Here is a 26175-nt window from a genome sequence, read left to right on the forward strand (position 1 = left end):
TATTTGAACAGAAGTGGATAAAGGTTTATTCTAAATCATTTGATTTGCTCTTTGTGAAAACTTTGCCATTCAACTTTCACAATCTAGTCAACAAACAAATGTTGATGCTTTGTTACTTTATTGTCAATTATTCTATGCCTCCTTGAGATATATTGGTTCAATTGCATATGAATATGAAACAAGATGGGAGCTCCAATAACAAGATAACAAGTGCGGGAAAGTTTGATTAATTGCTCTCATCAAAATGCACAATGTACAATAGGCTACTTACATTGATAGATATGAAGGAAGGTTTCCCCCAATTTGCTGGTCAGGAGAGGATCAGGAAGATCCCGAAAGAACTGCTTCAGCATATCAGCTACATCATATGGGCATTGATCTTCATAACTAACGTTATCTGGCGATGTCTCATTCATCTGTCGAAGTGCCTGAATTCGGGATTTGGCTCCAGACTTCCTAAACAGACCCACCTAGAAGGACATGAACATACAAGAAAGTGGGTAAAGAAATGTGCTACTCATCTTCTATAAGACTGACCAGTAGTTATACATTATACAAGGTCACATGATTAATTATCAAATCCACAGCGTGTGTGGTTAAATTATACATTCTCCCCCTGGAGAATCTGTTCTCTGGAAATTCATGAAAACAAGATACAAAATTAGAAAAACGAGTAACCTTTGTGTAAAGTGAGAACTGAATATAATGGTACAGAGTATACACCTAACTTTACATTTATGTAATTGAAATTTAAAATATATGTGTGTACTTTTTATTATTATTATGTTAATATATACTCTGTCCATTTACTACAAAAGCAGATTGTACTATATAACTATTTTTTAGTCTCGATAGCATACGAGACACCAACATCCAGCGTCAAATCACATTCCATGCAGTCTTTTGTTTGCATGTTATCTCGATGGTTAAATTTTATCTGAAAAAAACCTGCGTACCATGGTATTTAGACATGTGTATCTATAATATAGAGGTTTAGGTAAAAAAGGCCATGGGGTCTTACATTGTACAGTATATTTTAGCTATGATGATTGACCCAAATCAATTTGCGCGCCCACACGCAGTCTCGACCTGAAGAACATTCTTAAGTGAATGGAGGGTGGATATAGTCCTCACTATGGGTGTGAATAACATTACTTCAAGTCAATTCAACTGAACAATGATACCAAGCCTTGCTTATTAATTCAGTTTAGGATGAGAATATCACTGGGAAGGCTGGCATTTATTGCCCATCCCTAATCAACCTTGAAAAGATGGCAGTGAACCGTCTTCTTGAATTGGTCCCATGATGCTTTTGGGCAGGGTGTTCTAGGATTTCAATCCAGCAATGACAGGGTTCAGGACACAGATGACAAGAAAGTGATATGGGGGAAACCTGCAGGGGTGATGTTCCCATGAATCTGCTGCCCTTGATTGAGGTGATGAATTCAGAAGGCGCTTTTAACTTAGGTAAGTACCTACAGTAATATTTACTCGATGGCAGCTGTTGTATACTGGTGATGGTCAACTGGGTGCCAATTAAATATGTTGCTTTTTCATTGGTGATTTAGTAAATTTGTAGATGACATTAAAATTGATGGAGTTGTAGGCAGCAAAGAGGGCTATCAAAGAATAGAACAAGGCACAGTTAAGTTAAAATATGAGCATGAAATGGCAGATAGAGTTTAATCCAGACAAATGTGAGGTGTTGCACTTGGGGTTATATGTAAGGGAAACAGAATTAGTGAGAGGACTCTTAAAAGTACAAAGCTATGTTTCCTTATCCTTAATCAGTCCCTACCTATCCAAGAACTTGCATATCTGATATCTCAAGATAGCTTCCTAATACTGATGTCAGGTTCACCAGACTAAAATTATCAGGATTATCGTTAGAACCTTTCTTAAACAATGAAACAACATTGGCTTTCCTCCAAACCCATGGTGATGATACCTGCAATTTCTATATTAGTCTCCTTCTAGATCCAAAGGAATACCTTGTCGGGCCCTGGGGAGTTATCTGCCTCAAGACAGCAAGGACACCTCCTCTGTTATCTGTAAAGGTTCCATGATCTCAATACAGTTCTGTCTCACTTCTGTAGACTCTGTGCCATTTCCCTAGTAATTGCAAATGCATCTCTTTCGGCTACATGAATAGATGACCATTCTTGTCTTCTGTAGAATCATTGTTGTTCCTTGCTATCCTTTTGCTCTTAATAAATCTATAGGAGCCCTTTGGGTTTTCCTTCACCTCATCTGTCAGAGTCAATTCATGCCTTCTTTTAACCCTCTTAATTTCATTCTTAGGTGTTTTCTTGCATTTCTTATACTCCTCAAGAACCTGGTTTGTTCCTTGTTACGTACACCTGGTACGTACCTCCTTCTTCTTAACTAGGGCTTCACTATCTCTTGAAAACAAAGGTTCCCTACACCTGTTAGTCTTACCTTTAATTCCCTTCTTTTGAATATTTTATTTTAATTTTATATGCCAAACATGGTATCAACAAGAACAGAAAAAAATTGAATACAAAGTAAAATATAGTAATCTTTGATGCATGATGGCTGTAATTTTCCATTTCCCCCCCAAAGAGAAGAAATAAGCCCCAAAGAAAGAAATGAAGAGATAACGAAAGAAAAAAGAATAGAAAGAAAAAGGAAAAGAAAGAAAGAAACATGGATTAGCGGGAATTCATCGTCTACCCCACAAGTTACACATTTTCAAAATTTACTTAGATACCAGGGGGGTATTAGCGTAGATCTCATGGGTGAGATGGGACAAAATTAAAGATTTGCACCTGGCTGCCATATTTGTGAAAACGTGTCATACTTATTTCTTAGATTATAGATAATCTTCTCAAGGGGAACAGAACTATGCATTTCCACTTTCCAATGGACTATACCTAGATGTGAATCAGACTTCCAAGTAACTTTTACACATTTCCTGACCATTGCCAATGCAATCTTAACAAATATTAAGATTGCATTGGCAGTCAAATATTAAATTTAAATTAGATATTTTAGATCAATGCTTTAGGCACAATGAGAGGAGATAGGAACTTTTCTACATTCAACTTGGGCATGTTCCAATGTAAGAACCTTTTGCATAGATCTGGGGAAACTTTGAGAGTAAATTACAGGAATTTTTCAATTTCCACAGAACCCAGAATTATTCTTATTGGGGAATATTGCAGCAATAAGACCTAAAATGAAACTGTCCCAACATAAAACAATATTTCTTACCTTTAATTCTGACAGGAACATACAAACCCTGAACTCTCAAATTTTCACTTTTGAAGGTCTCCTACTTACCAAGCACAATTTTGCCAGAAAACAACCTGTTCCAATTCACGCTTGCCAGATCCTTTCTGATACTATCAAAATTGGCATTTCTCCAATTGAGAATCTCTAAGGACCAGAACTATCCCTTTCCATAATTATCTTGAAGTGAATGGCATGGATCACTAGATTTAAAGTGTTCCCTTAGACACGTTTCCGTCACCTTCTCTGTCTTGTTCCTTAATAAGAAACCCAGTATTGCACTCTCTCTTATTTGGATATTTATACATTGATTAAGGAAGCTTTCCTGAACACATTTGACAAAATTGAACTCTATTACAATTTTATGTTTCGTGAAGCCTCTTGATAGACACACAAGTAAGTAGGAAATAGAGGATATGTATCGTATGCAAGCAGCATAGTTTTATTTTAACGTGGTCATCATGTTTGGTGGACACTTGGGCTGAAAGCCAGTTCTTATGCGGTACTGTTCCATGTTCTAACAAAACTGACACTGTACAAAAACCAGCTCCTTTAAAATTGGGAAAGTATAGAAAGAAGCAAAATATGATCATTAATGGAAGTCATCATGTCAATGACAAAAAGGAATATGATCTAATCTGATTTAGTGCATTCTTTCACATACCTGATCTAGACATTGGCTCCTGAGATAGCGCATGGCTTGCTGGATGCTCTGAGGGAGGGGTTGTCCTGTCCTCTGTACATGAACTATCAAAGGCACGCCAAAGACATTCTTGTCTTTGTAGTCAGGCACTTTCATCCTCTTCATGAATTTTGGCACAGACCTGGAAGAAACCATTGCACAAGGAGATGTGACTTCCCTAAAGCACCAATGTGACATCCTTTACACCACAGAGTTCACACAGTAAAACAGTACATAACTGTGAAGTTGTTTTCAAAACCAATGTCCAACGAAGTTACTTCCATTAAATGTAATGACTGCACAATTTTGATTTGTTTAAAGCGTTTCGTAGCCAACTGTGGTGGTCAAGGATACTTAAAGAACTTTAAAAGTGCTCAAATCAAAAGTGCATAATAATGCATAAAATTCCTTTGTAAGTTAGCACCGGAATGCCATCATTAAAAAAAATCAAGCTACTTATTCTTATTCTTTTGATTTCCAAAATAACAATAGTTACAAAAAAGTTAAAGGGTGACCTGATAGAGGTTTACAAAATAATGGGAGGTACTGAGGTTTTTTTTCCAGGGCTGACATGAGGGAGCATAGTTTTGAGGTACTTGGAAGTACCAGGGAGATGCAAGCAGAGGGTGGAGAGGGTATGGATTGCACTGCTGGCAATGGAGGTGGAGGGAGGTACAAGAAGATGTTTAAAGAAACTATTAGATAGGTACATGGAATTGAGAAAAATGGAAGGTTATACAGTAGGGGAATATGAGGCAGTTAGCATAGGTTATTAGGTCAGCACAAAACTGTAGGCTGATGGCCCTGTACTGTGATGTAGATTTCCATGTTCCATGTTCTAAATACACGTCAGCCCATTTTTGCACTGGTACAACTCAGGCTGTAAATGGCTGCTCATATTGGAGGAAGGATAATCTTTCCTCCATTCAATTAAATCATCCCAGATCTGTACCTGAATTCTATACAGCTACATGTCCTTTGTAACTTTAACTGCTTCACCAAACAAAAATCTACAAATCCCAGGTTTCCAAATTGGGGGTATGACAGATTTTCGACACCACATCTAAAATGCCTAGTTCTATGCCCTCACCACCACCACCATGTATGGATATTGTTTTTAAACTTAAGTTTTCTGGTTGTAACGTGTATTGTTATTCAGTTGGTTGGATCATTACTACTTTAAAAAAACAAATGGTTTATGTAACAACATCGTGTGTCCAAAAATTGTTAAAAACTGCAGATGCTGGAACTCCAAAAGATTTTTGTGTCCTGTGCTTCAGTTCAATTTAAATAGGCCAGTACAATAATAAAGTCCATGTGAGTCAAGGCTAAGCTCCATAGTACAGTTAGGAGAACCCAACACATCATAATTATCACATTCTTCACAACCTCATCAGCATCAAGAGAAAGCAAGTCCCTTCATTGTTCCATTATTTTAAGCTATTTTTTTTTAAATTAAAGTTATATTTGATCATTGCTGCATATGTTTGTAGTTAAGATCAATGTATTCAAATATTATTTAATATCCCTTCAAAGCATCATCATATTTTTTCACATAGAAATTGAAGGGATGAACAACTTCTTCTCCTTAACTGGAGTGCACTTCATATCTTAAATCAAGGCAAGATCCAGATGCACATCAATCTACATTTCTTTCTGCCGTAATACCGTAATTCTACCGGCACCACCTACGGCTCCTAGAACGCTTCCACCAGCGTTGTCTCCGCTCCATCCTCAACATCCATTGGAGCGCTTACATCCCTAACGTCGAAGTACTCGAGATGGCAGAGGTCGACAGCATCGAGTCCACGCTGCTGAAGATCCAGCTGCGCTGGATGGGTCACGTCTCCAGAATGGAGGACCATCGCCTTCCCAAGATCGTGTTATATGGCGAGCTCTCCACTGGCCACCATGACAGAGGTGCACCAAAGAAAAGGTACAAGGACTGCCTAAAGAAATCTCTTGGTGCCTGCCACATTGACCACCGCCAGTGGGCTGATAACGCCTCAAACCGTGCATCTTGGCGCCTCACAGTTTGGCGGGCAGCAACCTCCTTTGAAGAAGACCGCAGAGCCCACCTCACTGACAAAAGGCAAAGGAGGAAAAACCCAACACCCAACCCCAACCAACCAATTTTCCCCTGCAACCGCTGCAATCGTGTCTGCCTGTCCCGCATCGGACTTGTCAGCCACAAACGAGCCTGCAGCTGACGTGGACTTTTTACCCCCTCCATAAATCTTCGTCCGCGAAGCCAAGCCAAAGAAGAATAGTAAAACAAGTCATTACATGACTGCTGCATGTTTGTTGGTTTCATCACGGTTCATTTTCCCAAATCATCTCCATATTCATGATGCTACTGATTTGAATCAGTTTTCATCTCACTTATTTTTTTCCTGGGACAATTAAATAGTGAGCCCACTGTCCTTTTATTTCTAAGATCTGAGTTACTATCCCAGATATGATTCTCTTTCCTTCATTTTATGAACCATCTGTGTTTAATGTGCACAGTGAAATTGGGTTTGATTGCTTTCAATTCAGTTCCTACAGATATGGACATATCTTGGCAAACTTGGCACTCACATGAATGCAGAGTAAGCTATGGTTAGTCAATATTACACACCCCCATGCACAAGGTGTTGTAGAATGTGGGCTTTGAGGAGAAGCCAAGATTGTAGCTAAAAAAAAGCTTCAGTAAAGGATGAAAATCAACAAAAATTCAGGTGCTGGAAGTTGAACATAAAAATTTAATTTTTCCCACTGCTATTATTATTTATTTGTTTACAACAGGATAGAAACAGTTTCCAGACATTAAAATCCATGCTGCCCATTTACACGAACAATTCTGTACGTTTTGGGGAAACCCATGTTTCTCACTTCATTGTTTCCTTTGGGTAAGCAACAGATAACTCACCAAGTCCAGCCATGTTTGTTGGACATGGAATATTTCTCCATTATAGCTGTGAGGCGAAGCAAGGAAAACTTTTGCAGTAGATTGAGCTGTGCTGCCGACTGGGTGCTGATCTGCAGTGAAGCTAAAGTGAAGCTAAGTTGATGAGAAATCTGAAAACTATGCCACCGCAACCTCTGACGCCTGTAAAAAAAAAACAAACATGAGAAAGCATGACATTTAGACATTGCATTCAATAAAATGGCCTAACTATTAACAATGTAGTGAAGCAGCAAGTTAGGATTGGTTAATGAAATGTTTTGTCATTATATCTGCAATAGAACTCAATGTAAAATTCAGAGATTTGGCTTAGACAAGATAAACAACAGGCAACAATAACAGATTCAGGAACTTTTAAAGTGTCTACTATTTCACTGTAGTTAGGAGTTCCTCATCCAGATGCAGTCTAACATACTTCCAAATAAATCAGGTATGCAGAAACAGATGTGATGTGTTTGTCTTGAACTCTGTCCCATTGGTTGGATTGGAAAGTGGAAGATTTAGATCAGCAGCGCAACAGCTTAAGTGAGGATTGAGAGGTGTACAAAATCTAGAAGACCACACTCTCCAATAGTTCTAGGAATGCTTAAATAAATTGCAAGGAACAAGCATAAAAATCAATATTTGGAAATTACTCCTCTTGAATGACAGGGAAGTGCAGTCATCTATCTTTTATTGCTATTGGTTATGGATTTCTTATTAGTTGAGATTCTGGACTCTCCAAATGTCAACCTGACAAAAAGATTTGCTTCTCAAGGTTTCTACTCAAGATTTCATTTACATGCACATTGTTTTCTTCATTTTTAACAGTTTTATTTCTGAATTATATTCTGACGAAGTGAAATAAAGGAGGCTGAAAATTTCATTCCTAAATTTTAATTACCTGGCTATGTTAAGCAAATAATGTGTTAGGGTTTTATTATCAATTTGATTCTATTTTATTGAAATCAGTTCCATTGAATGCAACTCCCTCTGCAATTGGATTCTTGACTTCCTGTCGGGAAGACCTCAAGCAGTCCGGATCAGTTACAACACTTCCAAGGCCATCACCCTGAGCACAGGCCACCTGTGAGAATGAGGAGTCTGCATACAGACCCATGGATGTGGGGACTTTACAGAGCAGATCCTGATTACAGGGATTATAGGTCATCGTTCTATATTTGGGGGTGATTAGGACTCCCAGGAAAACGATACATTGCCAACCCAATGCCACCCTACTTTTGCTACTGCCTTCTTTATTCTCTCTGGAGAGACTTCACTTCCCAGGAGTCCTCATACAAATTATGTGCCAACCACCTGTCCAGAGTGTAGCCTTTGCATGAGAAATGTGCTGAGCAATTTTTAATGTTACTTAAAGGAAAGTGAGCTATATTAACAATTTCCTTAAGCAACAATGTCCCAACTTTACAATTTTTTTTGTGACTTCCTGTGTTGCATTAGCACTCATTTAGAATACTAAAAGTACCCAAATTCCAATTTTTGGGCATCGATGATTCATTGTGCAAGGGAGATACATCTTGAAAATACTATAAAATATGCCATCTGAAATTAACTAAACAAGCCAGTTATTAAGTGCAATATTTTTTACACTCCAAACAATTTAATTCTCTATTGAAATTTATAGTTGAAGAGCAACACCAGCAAAGCCGAGCCCATGGGTTTCTCTTCTTTTGAGTTTGGTTAAACTGAAACCCAGTGTTTTACCTATTTCTGAAGGGTTTGAATTTGATCAATATTACAAATGACTCTCCGGAGAAATGAGGCAATCAATCATTACCGATGATTCTACCATCAATCCTACAGATCTAAAGTTTATTATCAAAATGAAAATAGACCTTCAGCCTATTAACATCCACTTCCCAGAGACATGCTATTCTTTTTCTCGTTAAGAAAAATGATCTCTGCCAATTTAAATAGACTGAGAATCATTAGCTGCTTCACCATAAACTCTTTGATACACTCAGCATTCCATCATTTTGATGAGATTCAGCTGAAGTATAAGCATAACGCAGGTTACCATTGGAAAAAGAAGAGCAAAACAGTGGAGGCCATCCCAGTGACATTTTAGCTAGAGCCTCTTTCCAGAGAATAACACTTCCGAATTGTCAATGGATTAATTGTTTTTGGTTTTATTGGGAATTATTTTCTATTTGCATCAATATTGTTTATTTCTTAGGCCAGTTTAAATGAACATATGTTGGCTACCAACCTGCTAGGCCTAGTTAAAGATGCACCTACTCCTGAATCTCTGCGGTCTCTCATTCCCACAGCTTCAGACTCATTGAGGGAATGCCCATCTCGATCAAAGTCACTGGGAGTAATCTGACCCTCTGACATAGAATGTCTTTCAAAGTCAAATGTCAAGTGATTGGATGAATTGAACTGTGGCTCACAGGCTGAGAGGTCTTCATCATGCATTTCAGGCAAAACATTTCTCGACCAATGGTCCACAATCTGCTGCAATCCATTCACATGTTGCAAAATATCATCCAAATGAGGAAAAATATCTTCTTTTTCCAAGTCCATTAAATCTCCAGTGCTGGCATATAAATGGGATCCAGGCACATTGTCATAAATACTGATTCTGCTTCCCCTTGGGCAGTAGTTCTTGGTCTTGGTTATGCTGCACTTCTCATTACCTAGAGAGATACTTCCAGTCCGCCAGTTTACAGGACTGCATTTGTCTGAAGGGGAAAGGCTTTCAATTGAAAGTGCCTTTGGGAAGGTTCCTGGTTTGTGATCCTTTGGAATGTGAACAACAAGATTTTCCTGGGAACAAAATTCATTCCGCCGATAGTGATCAGCCATTTGCTTCATAGTTGTCCCTGACATAATGTCTACATCATCAAGGTACATGCCACTCCGTTTGCTGGCAAACCGCCTCTTCCTTGATTTTAAGCATGGTGTACTTACCGCACTACCACTGTTTTCTGAGTGACTATCACTACTTGACTGAGTAGATGATGAAAATCCACTCTTGGTCGAATCCTTTGCTAAACTATCAAGATTTCCATTGACAATGTCCACACAATGCATGGTCTTCAGTGATTCTGGTTCCTGTTGCAGGACAGGTAAACTAATAACCAAAGCTTCAGATCGTATAGATCCCTTTAACTTATGAGAAGTTCTTGGTCTTAATGTTTCCATTCGTTTTAGAAGATTCTTCGTCTTCATTCTTGCATTCTTCTCAGTTTTCATGCCAAAAGTGGAATTCATAATGTCTTTTGCTGTCTGTTGAAATGAACAATTCAGTGGGATGGAGTCTCGCATTACTGTGGTTTCATTGCAGTTCTGTACAGAACTTTCTGGGTGTTCTGTGGTCGCACTGTTTGCTTCAACAGTTCTACCAGCCAAGCTCCTGTTGTCACTTCCTCCACTACTTTCACTGTGAATGGAGGAGACCTCAGGTTCACTCAGATCTGTAAGCACACTCTCACTGCTAGTTGTATTTTTTAGTTTCAAGCCTCCTGTAGATGTGCGGCCATCTTGCTTGGGAAACAGTACATCTATAGCGTCTAATCTCGACCATCTCTTGCTACTTCTTTGAAAGGTCCACTTGTCACTAATTGCACACAAGTCTTCTTCATCGGAATCTTCACTCTGAAACACAATGCAAATTATGAAGGACAACACATTTGCCATCAATTAAAGGAAAAGCAAAAGCCCTTGATTACTTTTGTACGATTTTCTAAGGTAAACATACGCTCCGATGTTTCTTTCATTGTTTTTACAGGAAGCTGAGATTGAAAAAAAATTTATTTCACAAAACAACATGAAATAATGAATTAACTTGCATAGTCTTTTGGTTTTATAGGGTTTTATGCTTAAAGTAATGCAATTTAGAATATTACTACCAATATAATTCCAGGACATTCAAAATATCGAACATGTAGAAAACCAAATAAGAAAAAACCAGGTCTCTCTTTGCAATCTTTATGATTGCTTCCTTTTCCAAAAGATATAAAAGCTAATTGTGGATCAGAGTTTAAATGCTTTGTCATTAACTCTGATCTTCAGTTGAACCCAACTAAACCCACCATTAGTGGATCATTAACTATCTCAGCAACAATCTCTCAGATTATTTTGCTAAAACTTGTTATGCTTCTATTTTTCTCTCCATGCTTGACAATAAATTTAGATTTAAATTTTAATTTTAAATTTAGACAAACAGCACAATTACAGGCCATTTTGGCCCATGTGACTATGTCGCCAAATTTACGCACAATTAACATGCACCCCAAGAACATTTTGAATGGTGGGAGGAAACCAGAGCACCTGGGGAAAAGCTGCGTAGACACGAGGAAAAGATACCAACTCCTTACAGACAGTGTGGAATTTGAACCCCGGTACCGAACACTAACCATGTCGCCCCAATGCTTATTTATGCTCATTAAAATCTAATCTTTTGAGTTGGATTTTAGTTACCTGCCCTATAATTTCTACTTGTGTGCAGATATCAAATTTTATTCAATAAACTCTCCTGTGAAAATCTTTGGGACATTTTTTTTGTGGTAAAAAGACATTGCAAAATTGCAAGAAATTGAGATGATTCACCAGCATTTACCATTCATAATAAGGCACATGCCATTCACAAATCGGAAAATGAGAACATCTTGAACATGTCTTTTTTTGAAAAGATTCCTTCAGCTTCCTTTTGACAGGAAGAGGTATAAAGATTATCCAACCCCTGGTCAACACTGGTCCTCTTTTACATTTAGCTGTATAACAGTTTGACCAAGGTGCAAATTTGTTAACAATGGAGTAGAGAAACACAAAATTGAAGAAATACAATAAATAATATGATATGTAGATATTTTACAATGAACCTGTCCTGCTCAGAATAAGTAGGAGGCTGGGGAATGAGTGGAAATGGTGTGCAAACCAATCAATGTAATATTCTGGAGTAAAACATTAAAATCTGCAGACAGTGATTGTAGTGAAAATACAATGCAGGTCACACAGCTTACTTTATATAGCAAAGATAAAGACACATAACCAACATTTCAGGCCTTCATGATGGTGTGAGCAAAATATAGGCAGGCGCCGGAATAAAGTGTGGGTGGGGGGGATGCGGCAGAGGTAAGAGCACAGGCCTATAGGCAAGAGGTAAGAAATGGATAAGGGTAGAAGAGAAAACGGGGGAGAGGGAGGATAGCTCTCTGACTGGAGAGGAAAGGGGTGTAAAGCTGGAGGAAAGGAGACAGAGGGGTAGGGAAGAGAGGGAGAATGGGAAGAGGTCTCACAGAAAGCAGAGCAGCTGATGTGGATACTATCCAGTTAGTACGTGCCCAGATGGAATATTTAGGTGTTGTTGCTCCAATTTATGGGTGGCCCTGGGTTGGCAGTGCATGAGACCATAGTCATTTTGGGGCAGGAATGGGGCATAGAACTGAAATGGTTGGCCACTGTGAGATCCCCATCATTGACGTGGATGGAGTGCAAGTGCTCAGATAAGCTATCTTCCAGTCTGCGTCCAGTCTCTCCATAGTAAAGAGGCCACAGTGGGAGCAATGGATGCTGTAGATGACCCTCACATGTGGTGTTGCTTCACTTGGAGGGTCTATTTGGGGCCCCAAATGCTGGTGAAGGCAGAGGTTTGGAACAAGTGTGGCACTTCCTGCAAATACAGGAGTAGGTGCCAAGGGAGCATTTAAAGGGAAAAGATGCATGGACGTGGGAATCACGGAGGGAGCGGTCCCTTCAGAAGGCGGAGAGGGGAAGGTGTGTCTGGTGGTAGGATCATGCTGTAGGTGACGGAAATGTAATATTCTATTTGGAGCTGTAGGTTGGTGAAGGTTACAAGAGGATATAGACAGGAAGCAGAGTTGGGCAGAAAAATGGCAGATGGAGTTCAATCTGGATAAGTGTGTGGTGATGCAGATTGGAGGGACAAACCCGAAGCAAGTGTGGAGTGCTCCCATAGCTTACTGGAGAGCCGCACCAGCACCTTATCAGGCCTCTTCGGGGCCACTCCGACAACTCATGGGTCCACTCCGGGTGGCAAAAGCATACAAGACTGCCCACCCTTCCCCACCACCCCCCACTCCATTCTGGACACACCTATTCTTCCATAACATCATCCTACTTCATAGTCCTGACAGTTCACTGTCAATTATACAAGACTACATACAACATGATGGTCACTAAGGCCAGGACTCGTGAGACCTCCCTGTCGCTGTTTTTGGTGACCTCTGGCACCTAAAAAACTTGCACTGCACCCCTGACCAGAAGTCTGAGTACAAGGTTAATGATCGGTTCCTTAAGAGTGTGGATTCAAAAACTGTCCCATTTCTCAAGGTCACTGCACAGGTTGATAGGATAGTTAAGAAGGCCTATGGGATCCTGGGATTTAGTAGTAGAGAGGTTATGTTGCAACTCTACAAATCTCTGGTGAGACCACATTTAGAGTATTGTGTTCAGTTCTGGTCACTTCATTATAGGAAGGATATGGAAGCTATGGAGAGGGTGCAGAGGAGATTGACCAGAATGTTGCCTGGATTGGAAAACAAGACTTATGAGGCAAAGTGAGCAGAGCTGGGACTTTTCTCTTTGGAGCATTGAAGGATGGCAGGAGACTTTATAGAGGTCTAAAATATTATGAGGCAAAGATAAGGTGGACAGCCAGCACCTGTTTCCTAGGGTAGGAATAGCAAACACCAGAGGACATATGTACAAAGTTAAGGGATGGAAGTTTAGGGGAGACATCAGGGATAAGTTTTTTTTTTACATAGAGTTGTGGATGCCTTGCCATGGATAGTGGTGGTGGAGAGTGAAACATTAGGGGCATTTAAGAGACTCTTAAACAGGCACATGAATGAAAAGGTACTTCCAGTGGGCCAAAATACCCTGATATAAAGCCACATATTCTACCCCTATGCGGCTGTCGGGAGGCCACCTGAAAGAGCAGGAGGCGTCTCCAAGGCGCACCTTCCAACCCTCCTCCGAGAGGGATAATCGGCAGAGCACTGAGGTCCCCCCTAGGCACCTGAATGCAGCTGCCTAAAGTGGTGAACACCTGACAGCCCCCCTCCCCGCTGCCCCTGCCCCTTGGTGCAGGACGTCAAGGAAGGGACAGCCGGCGCGGAACGTCAGGGCTGGAGCGGCCAGACTGGCCAGTGCGGGATGTCAGGGCTGGGGCGTCCGCGCCGACCGCTCCAGCCCTGACGTCCCGCGCCGGCTGCCCCTGCCCCAACGTCCCGAAGGGACAGGAGCCGGAGTCATCTCCAAGGCGCCTCTCTTGCAACTGTCCCTTTCAGATGGATAGTGCAGCGCTTTCAGGGCTGCCACCTGAACAACCATTCCACAGCGGTTGGGGGGGGGGGGGGTGCTTAGTACTTCTTTTAAGGAATATATGGGTCAGCACAACATCGAGGGACAAAGTGCCTGTACTGTGCTCTAGTGTTCTATGTTCTATTTATCATTAATATCATTGTCAATTATAAAAAAAATCAATTCAACTATATTAAATATCCTGACTGTTCCAAGCAGTAAAAGTAGCTGTTTACAACACTCCAAATCCATCCACAACATCCTCTAATATTCTGGATCCCTTTTAAAAAATATTAACTTTTCTATTGGAAATGATGTCGGTGAGCATACGGATTCAGTTTGCCAAGGCCAGTCTCCTCAGACATCTTCCACCATCTCAGATCCACCTCTCAGGGCGTGCAAAGAATATTGAGTATAGTTTCAAGAAGTACTGAGTATCTATAGTAGTTCATTTATAGTGGAGTGTCAAAGCACTTAGTTATTCCCTTGCTTTGCCCATCATTAGGCAATGAGGCATCTTATTCTTTCAGTTGAATAATTAATGGGATAGGAGGAGAACATAATTTTACATTTTGTCTGTTGTTATGCACTAAGTTCAGCAGGATGTAAAAATGCCTTTAGATCTAACCCAGCCCAATCCCTAGCTGACTTGAGCTAAAAATTAGATTTATAATGCTGAATAGCTATTTGGAATGCAGTAGAAAAATACATTACAAATTCATGAGAAAAGAATGTAATATTTCTATTATAATTGGAATATTCCTCACTAATCATTCCAAAATTTTTGCTGACATCATTTCCAAGCACCATTAACCATTTCTAACACTTTAATAGCAAAATAGTTTATTTTAAGATTATTCTTTACAATACCAGACATTGCCTGAAGCTACACATCGTAATAGGAAATTCAATAAGAGACATTTCCTTACTTTTTTCCTGGGAAGGCTGATATCTATTTTCATAGAAGTGCACTTGTTCAGTGTATTCAGTCGCCTAGAAATCAACCAAATTACAATATATTAAAATTCCATTTTCACTGCAATAATCTTCAATCTCTAAGTTTAAAGCTGGGATTGAAAAAAAACATCTCTAGACAATTAATTGCCATTAACTGCAAGACATGCTGCTCCATTTAAAAAAAATTAAAACTGTGAATTACAGAGGAAAATCTTCAGCTGTAATATTTTAAGCTGTAGACAGATCACAGGACTGCATAATAAGCCAGTCAGTGCAGACACTGATAAAGACATTCTACTTACTATTCTGTTCAGGTACTCAAAGCATAAACACTGTATGGGTGTGGATTTTTCTAGCCTATACCAGCAGGTACCTTTGCTGCAAATGCAGCTGCTAATGTCAACTGTCCTTCTGCCAATTGCTTTTAAGAATGTGGTTGCTATGTTGCTTGCTTACCAAGGTCAGTCTAGTAAATTCACTGAGTGTTAATGGTCTTTACTGTGCATCTGATGATCATTAGAAAGAATGAACTGAGGAGCATCTCCTTTCTGAGCTACTCAGACATGTTGATGTCATCACAAACACCCTTAGCACCCTGTAGAATGCTAATCAAAAAAATCAGTATAAACTGGTTCCTCGGAACAAATAAACATTGTGGCGACACACAGTCATCTCCAGAGAACATGTCACAAGGGCCATTCAAGTGCTTAATACGATTAACAAATTCAGGTAATTTTCCTGAGGAGGTAGAAATTAAGCAGGATGAATGTGGTTTTGAAAGGACCTCATCATTTTTTTCCAGCTTCCTCAATGTGCCTTTTGTTTAATCCTCTTACAGTTGGGTAAACTTAGCACCTTTCAGAATTGAACCTGTGCCATGTCAGTGAGGCCACAGCATGCCTTCTTAAATGTGCAACCACATCCACCAGAGTGGAATCAAGTCATGTTTTAAAAATATTCACTCATAATTATCAATGATTTACAACCAAGATTAAGCTATTTTCCCAAATGTCTCATCTGAAAGCTTCTCTGTGACGGGTAAAACAATAAGGCAGAAATGTGATGATGAATTTGTGGAAGCTGCTGGACTTTACCTTCTAAACCCATCAGGTCTTAGTATCAAGAAGTTACATTTTATGATCTGCAACAGAACCACTCTAGCCACGCAAACAGCCTACTACCATGGGCCACCGGTTCCTCGTGAATATGGGGGCAGAGCTCAGCATCATTCCACCAATGTCACTAGAGACCCGAACACGGACCCACCCTGCAGGCAGCCAACAACAAAGCCATAAAGACCTTTGGCACATGGTGAGTGCCGATATGCCTTGGTGACTAGACCTTCTGCTGGGATTTCACACTGGCCACAATGGAGAAGCCGCTCCCTGGCGCAGACTTCCTCCGAGCTCACAGCCTGCTCGTGGACCTCAAAGCTAAACGCCTGGTGCAAGCCCAGACATTCCAGATTATCTAACTTGCTGCCACCAGCACGTGGAACCAGCATATGGCCACAGTCACCACCCCAACCAACAAGTATAACCACATTTTGTATGAATTTCCCTCCATCCTCAAGCCCCAGTTCACGTCCACAATACCGAGACACAGTGTACAGCACCACATTGTGACACAGGGCCCCCCCTCCAAGTGAAGGCCTGACGCCTTCCACTAGCCAAGCTGCAACTGATCAAGGAGTTCAAATGTATGGATGAGCTGGGGATCGTCTGCAGGTCTTACAGCCTGTGGGCCTCCCTTCTGCACATGGTACCCAAAGCCACAGGGGCCTGGCAACCTTGCAGGGACTACTGGTATCTCGACGATTCAACTACCCTGGACCGCTACCCAGTCCCCCATACACAGGATTTCATAGCCAACCTACACGGCGTGACTGTTTTCTCCAAAATTGATGGTATGAGGCTACCACCAAATTCCTGTACACACAGATGGCTTTGGGAAGATGGCTATCGTCATGCCTTTCAGACTCTTCAAGTTCCTTGCAGACCTTCCAACGTCTCATGGACGCAGTGGGCACAGACCTGGACTTTGTTTTCATCTACCTGGACAACATCCTCATTGCCAGCAGGAACCACCAGGAACACGCTACCCACCGATGCAAATTCTACTTCCACCTGGCTAACTTTGGCCTCACAGTCAACCTTGTAAAGTACAAGTTTGGCCAGGAGGTGATCTATTTCCTAGGCCACATGATCACCAAGGATGGAGCGACATTATTGCCAAAGAAGGTGGAGGCCATTTGGCAGTTCGTAAGACCCAACACGCTCAAGGGCCTTCAGGAATTTGTTGGTGTGATAAATTTTTACAATGACTTTATTCCCGCTGCAGCACAAATCATTCACCCCCTCTTTGCCATGATGACCTCCAAACCGAAGGATATGGCCTGGAGTGAGGAGGCAGGCACAGCTTTTGAAAGGACTAAGGAGGCCCTAGCCCATGCCACATTGCTGGTCCACCCCAGAAAGGACATTCCCACCTCCCTGTCAGTTGACACATTGGCCATAGCAATAGGGAGCATACTCGAACAGCTGGTTGATGGACATAGGAGGCCACTGGCCTTTTGGCCCCCCACCCTGAGCTGAGTTAAAATACAGTGCTTTTGACCGGGAACTCCTAGCCCTCTACCTCGTGGCCAGGCACTTCAGCTACTTACTCGAGGGCAGACCTTTCATAGTGTTTACTCACCACAAACCCCTCATTTACACCGTTTCAAAACTTTCCAACCCCTGGTCGGCCTGCCAGCAGCGCCACTTAGCATACATCTCAGAATTCACCACCAACATTCAACACCTCTCCAGAAAGGAGTCGTCGCTGATGCTCTCTCAAGGCTGGCCATACAGTCGTTGGCACCAGGCCTAGACTATTCCGAGCCGGCATGGGTGCAAGAAGACTAAGTGGAGACCCAGGCTCTTTGCACAGCCATCATTAGCCTCCTTTTCAAAGACGTCCCCCTGCCAGATAACGGCTGCACCATGCTCCTCAATGTGATCACTGGCCAGCCCTAACCTGTCATTTTGAGTCAATGGAGATGATGGGTTTTCCACTCCATCCATGACCTCTTGCACCTGTCCATCAAGACCACAGCACACATGGTTGCTGACTGTGCCCACACTTGCACACATTATCAGGTTTCCAAAGTCCACAGACACAAAAGTTCCTGTTCAGCCATATGAACCACTCAGCTGACGATTAAACCACATCACGTCGATATTGTCGGTCCCCTGCCCATTTCACGGGAAGCTCAGTATCTCATCACAGTGGTTGACCGAGCCAACAGATGGCCAGAGGCCATTCCCCTCAAAGACTTGACCACAGATTCCTGCACCAGGGCAGTGCTCACACAATGGACATCCCGGTTCAGGACACGGGCCCATATCACTACGGATAGGGGGACACAATTCACCTCGGCCTTGTGGATACATTACCTCCCTCTTCAGCACAAAACTCCACCACACCACCCACAGTCCAATGGCCTGGTAAAACATTTCCACTGCCACATAAAGTCGGCGCTCATGGCCCACCTTGCCAGACCCACCTGGGTGGATGAGCTCCCCTGGATGTTCCTTGACATCCGGACAGCACTCAAGGAGGACATCCAGACCTCCTAAGCAAAGTTGGTATAGAAGCCCCTTTGACCCACCCTGGGGAATTCCTCCCCACCACTAAGGGCACAGACATAGAAGGAGGGGGAGCACTGCAAAAACTGAGGGACAGTTTGGGCTCCCTCACGCTGCAGCCTCCCTTGCACCATAGACTCCACCCTATTTTGGTGCCCGCAGAGACTTAAAGACAACTGGTTAAGTGTTCGTTCACCAAGGTGCGCGCTCCTTCCCCCCCCCCCCACCCCCCACTTCCAGCAACCCTACGAAGGCCCTGTCTTGGGTAAACTTATACCTCTCATTTTGTTCGTTTTAGATTGGTCACAGTATTTGAACTACCGAAAGAAAATAGACACACACACACACCGAGATCAGTTCAGTTTATACAAGTCTTTATTACTAAATAGCTAGCTGAATTCACACTACAATAGGCAAGCCCTTCCCAATTATACTTATCAATGCCTGGACTGGTCCCAACTGCCAAAGCGAGGCAACGACTACACACTTGTATAGGTTGTCAGGGCACCGTAGCAGCTTCTCTACCTCCCTCGACCTAGCTGGACTCTTGAAGTTCTTCTTCTTGCTGAGAGATGTTGCCACCTCTTGGGGAGTCTCTAACTTCAGCAGTGGGACCATGGCTTAATACCCAAAAGTTGTTTACTTCAGATCTTATCTCTTTGAATAAATGATTTAATTATCTTCAAGGTCTCCTGACAGTCTGCGACCAACAAAAGAAAACTGCATCTCTGGGCCTCATGGTGGAAGATGGATAATGTCTACTGATTCATATGCATCCCTGGGCCCCATAGTGTAAATTTAGGTGTGTCTAAATATGCATCCTGGGCCCCATGGTGGAATTTAGGTGTGTCTACTAAATATGCATCCTGGGCCTCATGGTGTAAATTAGATTATGTCTGCTGATTCTAAATAACAAGCAGGTTCTCAGCCTTGCAGCTACAGAAGTAGAAAACACAGTTTAAATCTTCCATTACAGGTCCTTCACATTAGACATTGGGGGCAGGGAGGAAATGTTCACAGCCGACCGCCTGAAGCAGGTTTCCCTACAGCCAGCTAAGTGTGGCGGCAGGCCCCTGAAGGCGAATCCAACACAGGACACAGGGGCACAGGACATTATTGTCGGTTCGGTGGGGGGGGGGGGGGTGGGGGGGAGGGGTTGTGTGGTGGTACACATCACTGACGTACACATCACTGACAGCAGGCGAAATGGTCCGCGTGTTACAGTCATGGCAGTGGAGTAGCTGCGTCAAGATGGCGCCGCCGGGGTCATCTTTTCCGCTGGCCAGGTTGGGTCAGCATTTGCACAGGGGTAACGTCATGATGTCGTTTCCGGCACAAAGGCGGGATTTACCTGTGGCCTTACAAGACGCTGCCGCTACACATGTATCATTCATTAAAAAAATACTTTTTTTATCCTGGAGTAGAGGGGAAAAATGCTTTCCTTTGGTGCTATAGCGCTGCAGCCCTTCATAGGCCAGTGACAGTAACTTGTCCTGATCGAGACTGTTCATCCACGATGCTGGTTCACAATATGTGGTTGCAGCTGCCAGTGGGTTGTGTGTACTTTCTGCTCCCATACATGCACTGATATGCAGCACCAACCTGTTCCTGGAAGCTGGCTCCTGATGGGAAGGACTGCCCTGTGATCTGAAGGACTTTCTGGCTGAAAATGAAGCCCCATTCCCTGAGTGCTTTGAGAAGTGGATAAATCATACCCCAGTCTTACAGCGATTAAAACCCTCAAGTGTCGATGAATACCACAAATATTGTGAGGTATTCAAACCCTACTTTAAAATAATGCACATTAAAATAATTGATAATAATTAAAACTGAAAAACAATTAAAACATTTCATATAAAAGTAAATATATTAAATTAGTTCAAAGAAGTTGGTAGAAATGTAACACTCATAGGAGATTAGTTTCGGGTGTGGCTCAGTGGTACTAACGAGCCGGAAGGCTGCAGATTGAAGCCCTACCTCAGTGACTTGAGGCTCCGGTGCAGCATTGAGGGAATGCTGCACTAGCTGAACTCTTTCTTTTCTTTTTAAAAATATTTTATTGAGTTTAACATAACCATCCATATACAAATTATTAAATGGCAAGACAATAATGTATACATTCCATCCCTTAATATTAATTGTAATTATCCATTTAAGTAATTATACATATAAATCAATTAATTACTATTACAACAAGTCACAATAGATCTTAATAAGATCCAAAAAAGTGAATATTATACAGGATAGTTATAATTAAACCAACAAATCCACTTATCTAAAAGAAAAAAAGCCCTAAAACTAAAACTAATCTATCCCCACCCTCTAATCAAGGTTACAAGAAAAATAGAAAGATGGATCAGGTCGCGACGGAACAGCCCTAGAGCACCCAAATCCTCTAAAACTGGCAATTATGATAATATTCAATAAATGGGCCATTACCTTGTCAAACTGAAACTTTTTATCTGTAATACTATACCTAATTTTCTCTAAGCTTAAATATGACATGACATCGTGTAACTACTGTGCATGAGTTGGTGGGAATTCATCCTTTCATTTCATTAAAACTGCCTGTCTGGATATCAAATGTGCTAAAAGCTAAAACTTTCTCTTGAGATGGCAATAAAAAGTTTATCTAGTTCATGTGAAAAATCCAAACAGTGTAGTAACAGGGCAAGAATCTAATTTAATCTTAAAAATCATTGACTAGGAATTAAAACTATTCTGCCAATAACTTCATCATTTAGGACATTCCCAAAACATACAAATCAGTGAGGCTTCAAAAATTTTGCTGTCCATCTGATCAGATCTTAAACCTTGGATGTTGTTTCTTATGATAATGAGTCTATTATCATAGACATTGTGCAATGTCTATGCGCACAGGATTAATGTGAAAATACTGTAGCATCACGCATTAAAGTGGCGTGTACTCCCAATATTTTATCGGTCAATCATTAATTTAAAATCATCAACTAATCATTTTCTCTTCTGTCTTTGTGGGATCTTTCTGCACAAAAATAGCCTGCTGTGCTTACTGACATTACAACAGAGATTAAGTACTCAGTGAAGTGGTTAGTCATCCAAACAGTGGAAATCATAATTTCTAGACCAAATCTGGTCTTTTAAATGAATGATATTGTGCCATGCATGTGTAAAGCAAACCAACTGGAATTGTTAATAATATCAGAAGCAATTTAGAAACAGACAGTGGTTTAACTGTCTGAATGACCATTACCAGTGCCTTATCTGGCCTTCTGCTGGGCTATAGCCCATCAAAGAGGTAGGTGCCCACATTGCTCATGATGCTCATACCCTCAGTGTATTTCACACAGGATGTCCTCTTTCTGAAGGAACCCTATGTACCCCTCTCTACAGGTTCTCGCAACCCCTGTAGGTATTTGTGGCTCCCCTTCTTCTTGACATTGATGTTGTGATTTTAATTCATGAGCACTGGACCTTCAGCGATTTCAGGGTCTTTTCTCCCTCTTACTCAAAGTAGTTCACAGTTGAAAGCAGTACCACATCCTGAATGGCCTCTCACAGTCTGAACTACATGATTACAAATATGGCTTCTGAAAGCAGAGGTCCTTTTCAATTGTCTACATGAAGACGTTGCCTGTCATGCATGAAGTGTCGGGAAGTTCAGGAGCCTGTTGACTCATGTATACATTGGAAACTATTTGACAGAGTCCTCAGGAACAGGACTCTTGTATCTTGATGTTGGCTGTTATGTGTCAGTGAGCAATTACCTAGCTTAATGGGCATTTGTACAGTACTTAGACCGCAAAATCTATGAAGCACATACATTTCTAACCTTCTTGTCTTTTATTTCAAATCACAAATCTCACTCATAAAATGTCCTAAGTGCTCATAACTTCAGCAATGTAGCATGTTCAGTGGTGCTGACTGCCAACTGAGAGATGGTGACTTAGAGGCAGGCTCGCAATTCTTGCTGGCCATAATGAATGAGGCTCAATGTGATTCAAACTAATGCCCCTTCTAGGTTCCTGCCAACTATATAAACAAAATGAACAATCTTCTGGAGAATTTTAAAAAATCACTACAATAGCTAATGTGTGATAGTGGACCATAGGACATACCCTGTATTTGAATAATGTCCTAGCGCAGCCATTCTTAATGGGGGCTCTATGCCCCTCCACCCAGGAGCTGCCACACACTTAAGTACAAGCCTTGTTTGCTTTTCACCTATGTAACATAAATATATTTAATGTTTTTTTATGTAGTCGGTAGGAGAGAAGTACAGAAGAAACCAGAACTTGACTGCTTCACTGCGAAGGGAGCCCATAAACTTTGAGCATCCTGGGCATGGGACATACCCGAAGAAAAAGTTGAGAATGGCTTTTTTGTAGCAATGGGCCATACAGCCAGAAAGGTTTGGATTCCGAAATTCTTACAGCAATTTGGCTTTGGCTACAGAGAACAAAGCAAGCAGAATATTTTTATAAACATTCCAGTGCCGAGAATTTCTCAATAGTCAAGACCACACAAGTGTTAGGGGCTGGCAGTCCTGATGTAAAAAGAAACCCAAAGATACAAGAAATGCAAATACGAGTCCGACAGAAGACCCCGACTCCCAACATACCGTGGCCCCCAATGTCTCTGTCAATGCAGCTACTTACCCCAGTCCCGACCAACCCTGGTATCCACGCTGACTCCATCGCTAGTTCCCACACCAGCTTCAGCCTCAGCCTCCACAGGCTGCCTCATCATCTCCCCCTCACTCCCCCTACACCTTACTCTTTTCTATCTCCTCACATCTCTCGCTACTTTCCCCCATCTACTCCTCTGAGCTCCCCCTGTTCTTCCCACCCCAGTCACCCTCAGACCCTCTCATCTCCCCCAATCTGCCACCTCCACCTTATGACCTGCCCAACTCTCCACATCCCCCCTTGCTTCCCACCCTCTATTTACCCTCTCCTGATCCTCCCCCACCCTTTCCATTCAGAGAGCTATTCCCTCCCCCAATCACTTCCATCTTTTTTTCTCGTGCCCTCCTACCCTTATCCAAATATAACCTCTTGCCTGTGATCCTGTGCTCTTCCCCTGCCCCTACCCGTAAACCCCCACCCATTCCCACCCACCACCATTTTATTCAGGTGCCAGCTCATATCTTGAGGAAGAGCTCAGTCCTGAAATGTTGGTTATATATCTTTGCTACATAAAGAAGACTGTATGACTAGCTGAGTTTCTCCAGCATTTTTGTGTAAACGAGACAGAAGATGCTGGGGACGCACAGAGACAATTTTTGAAATTTTCATTAATGATGATTTCCTGGAATCTGCTGTTTTGAGTTTTTAGTTGGTTTCTCTGGCAATGCTACATATTGTTGCACTGCAACAATTCAAAAGCAAACTAACTGCACACCAAAACCATTCACTGATGTCTTTACCCATTGCAGTCAGCACTTCACTTGTTACATTTGCATTTGTCATACACTGTCAATGGAGTTCAACACCAGAACTTTCAAATGAATAGCTAGATTCCAAAACACAGAACCTTGAATAACACTCCTGGATCCCACGTGTACAGGCAGTGAACAGTGTATCTTTCCAACCAATCAGATTGAAAACTATAAACTGATTTTGTAGAGTCTGAAACATGAAATCCCAGTTAGAAGATTTAATTCAATATTAAAACCAGAATAGAGAGTGAAAATTTGATTTGAGAAAGAAACAGCAATAAAAAAAAATTAAAGACATGTATCTGAAGGAAGAAGCGGCAGCCACCTGGATTTGAATCCCACACTGTCTGTAAGGAGTTTGTATATTCTCCCTGTGTCTGCATGGGTTTCCTGCAGTGCTCCGGTTTCCTCCCACACTTCAAAACTTATGGGGGTTGAAGGTTAATTGGGGTATTTGGGACACATGGACTTGAAGTCCTGAAGGGCCTGTTACCGTGCTATACGCCTAAATTAAAAATTAAAATTAAGACTCCCTTAATGCTTCAGCGGCAGGGTAGGAAATTAATCACTCACAGTACTACCTCTGAGATGGCTAAAGATAGATTGCTCAAGTTTTCCTCTGAATTTATTAAGTATATATATGAAAATCCAGCAGCTTCATGTGATTCCACATATTTCAATGATGAGATAACCATCCTTGTGCATCTTTTGGGAAAGTGTAGGCAACCTGGCCAACAGCTCCTCAATATCTGCACTTAACCATATCCCAAGGTTACTCAACATTCCTGTCCACCTACACATATATAATGATGAACACATTTAGTCCAGAGACTTGCAAAGTCAAGCTCACTCACTCTCATCACTGTTAACAAAAAAGCTAGCACCACAGGAAACACAACCATTAAGTGCTGTAGCATAAACATTCTAGGTTAGTAAAGAACACCAATTAATAGCCTGTTGATGCGCAATCAATTGCACAAAGAGTGAAGTTGCCGAGATTGAAGCTTTTATTTACAAGAGGTGGACAGCATCCCTATATTGGTCGCTCACACTGACCCAGACTTGAATTGGAGGCCGGCTTGTGGTATGACAGCCTTTATGGGGAAGAAAGGGGGAGGAGTCATGAGCTGGTCAGTGAGAGCAGGGTTAACTGGGAAAGGTTATGACATTTACATATGGAAAATATATATATAATAGTGGTTTCATCACACTTGTATTGAGTTTTAAATCTATATCATGAATATTGACAATTCATTGCATCTTTCACACTACACAAATTTTGTATCATGGAATAATTACTAATTTAAGTGCTGAGAGTCCCTGACTGTTAAATTGCTCTTTGAGAGATATTTTGAAAAAGGATATTTTTAAGAATTAGGTTAAAATAGACAAGAATTCAAAACAGATGGCAACTACTAAATAAATACTTATCAATAAGCTGCATGTCCCTAGCAATTTCTGTTTTTTTAAAACTAATACTATTGAAAAAGGTCAAATGTGGTGCTGCAAATAGATAATAAAGAGAACTTACACAAAGTTGACTTTAATGACTGGCGAGACGTGCAAATTAAGCCCAAACTATGCCATTGATCAGACTACTGGAGGCTCTGGGATCATTACCAGTTGGCATGAGTCAGACCAACTTTAGATGTGTAAGGCTGAGGAGATCCTGCATGAGGAAAGCAGCTGTGTAGCAGTGAGGTCCAAAAGATTAACAGTGCACAATAATTGGGTTAGGGAAAAGTTTACTTTCTTCACTTTTTTTCCTTGTCATCTTGAAAGCCCTTTGCTGGCATATTTTAAGTGGATGTCAAATTTCAAACCCTTTTTTGTGAAATAGATGGGCAGATTTTGTTTCAGTGGGCATCTTGCTGCCTGCATAATTAGCCAGATTTACAGGACCAACATATTATTTTCATGAAGGAGAGACAAGAACATCACTGTAAAGATCAAAAGGACATTAGAGACCTTGGTGAGAATGGAACTAATGAAAATCAAAGACCAAAATAGAAAACAGAGA

General features: G+C 41.4%; 1 protein-coding gene across 15 annotated transcripts in view; it reads right to left on the reverse strand.

Annotated features, from left to right (window-relative positions):
* The window catches only part of stard13a (StAR related lipid transfer domain containing 13a), a 684147-nt gene that overhangs the window by 22199 nt on the left and 635773 nt on the right, over positions 1-26175 (reverse strand). For 13 of the 15 annotated variants that reach the window (XM_069891632.1, XM_069891628.1, XM_069891627.1 and 10 more), the window contains 5 exons: positions 15080-15143; positions 9091-10481; positions 6846-7025; positions 3917-4076; positions 272-470 (listed from right to left, as the gene is read on the reverse strand). In XM_069891632.1, coding sequence (XP_069747733.1) covers positions 272-470; positions 3917-4076; positions 6846-7025; positions 9091-10481; positions 15080-15143 — 1994 coding nt within the window. The other 2 variants (XM_069891640.1, XM_069891638.1) reach the window with 2 other exon arrangements.

This window comes from Narcine bancroftii, chromosome 7, assembly GCF_036971445.1.
Source record: "Narcine bancroftii isolate sNarBan1 chromosome 7, sNarBan1.hap1, whole genome shotgun sequence".
NCBI classification, from domain to species: Eukaryota; Metazoa; Chordata; class Chondrichthyes; order Torpediniformes; family Narcinidae; genus Narcine; species Narcine bancroftii.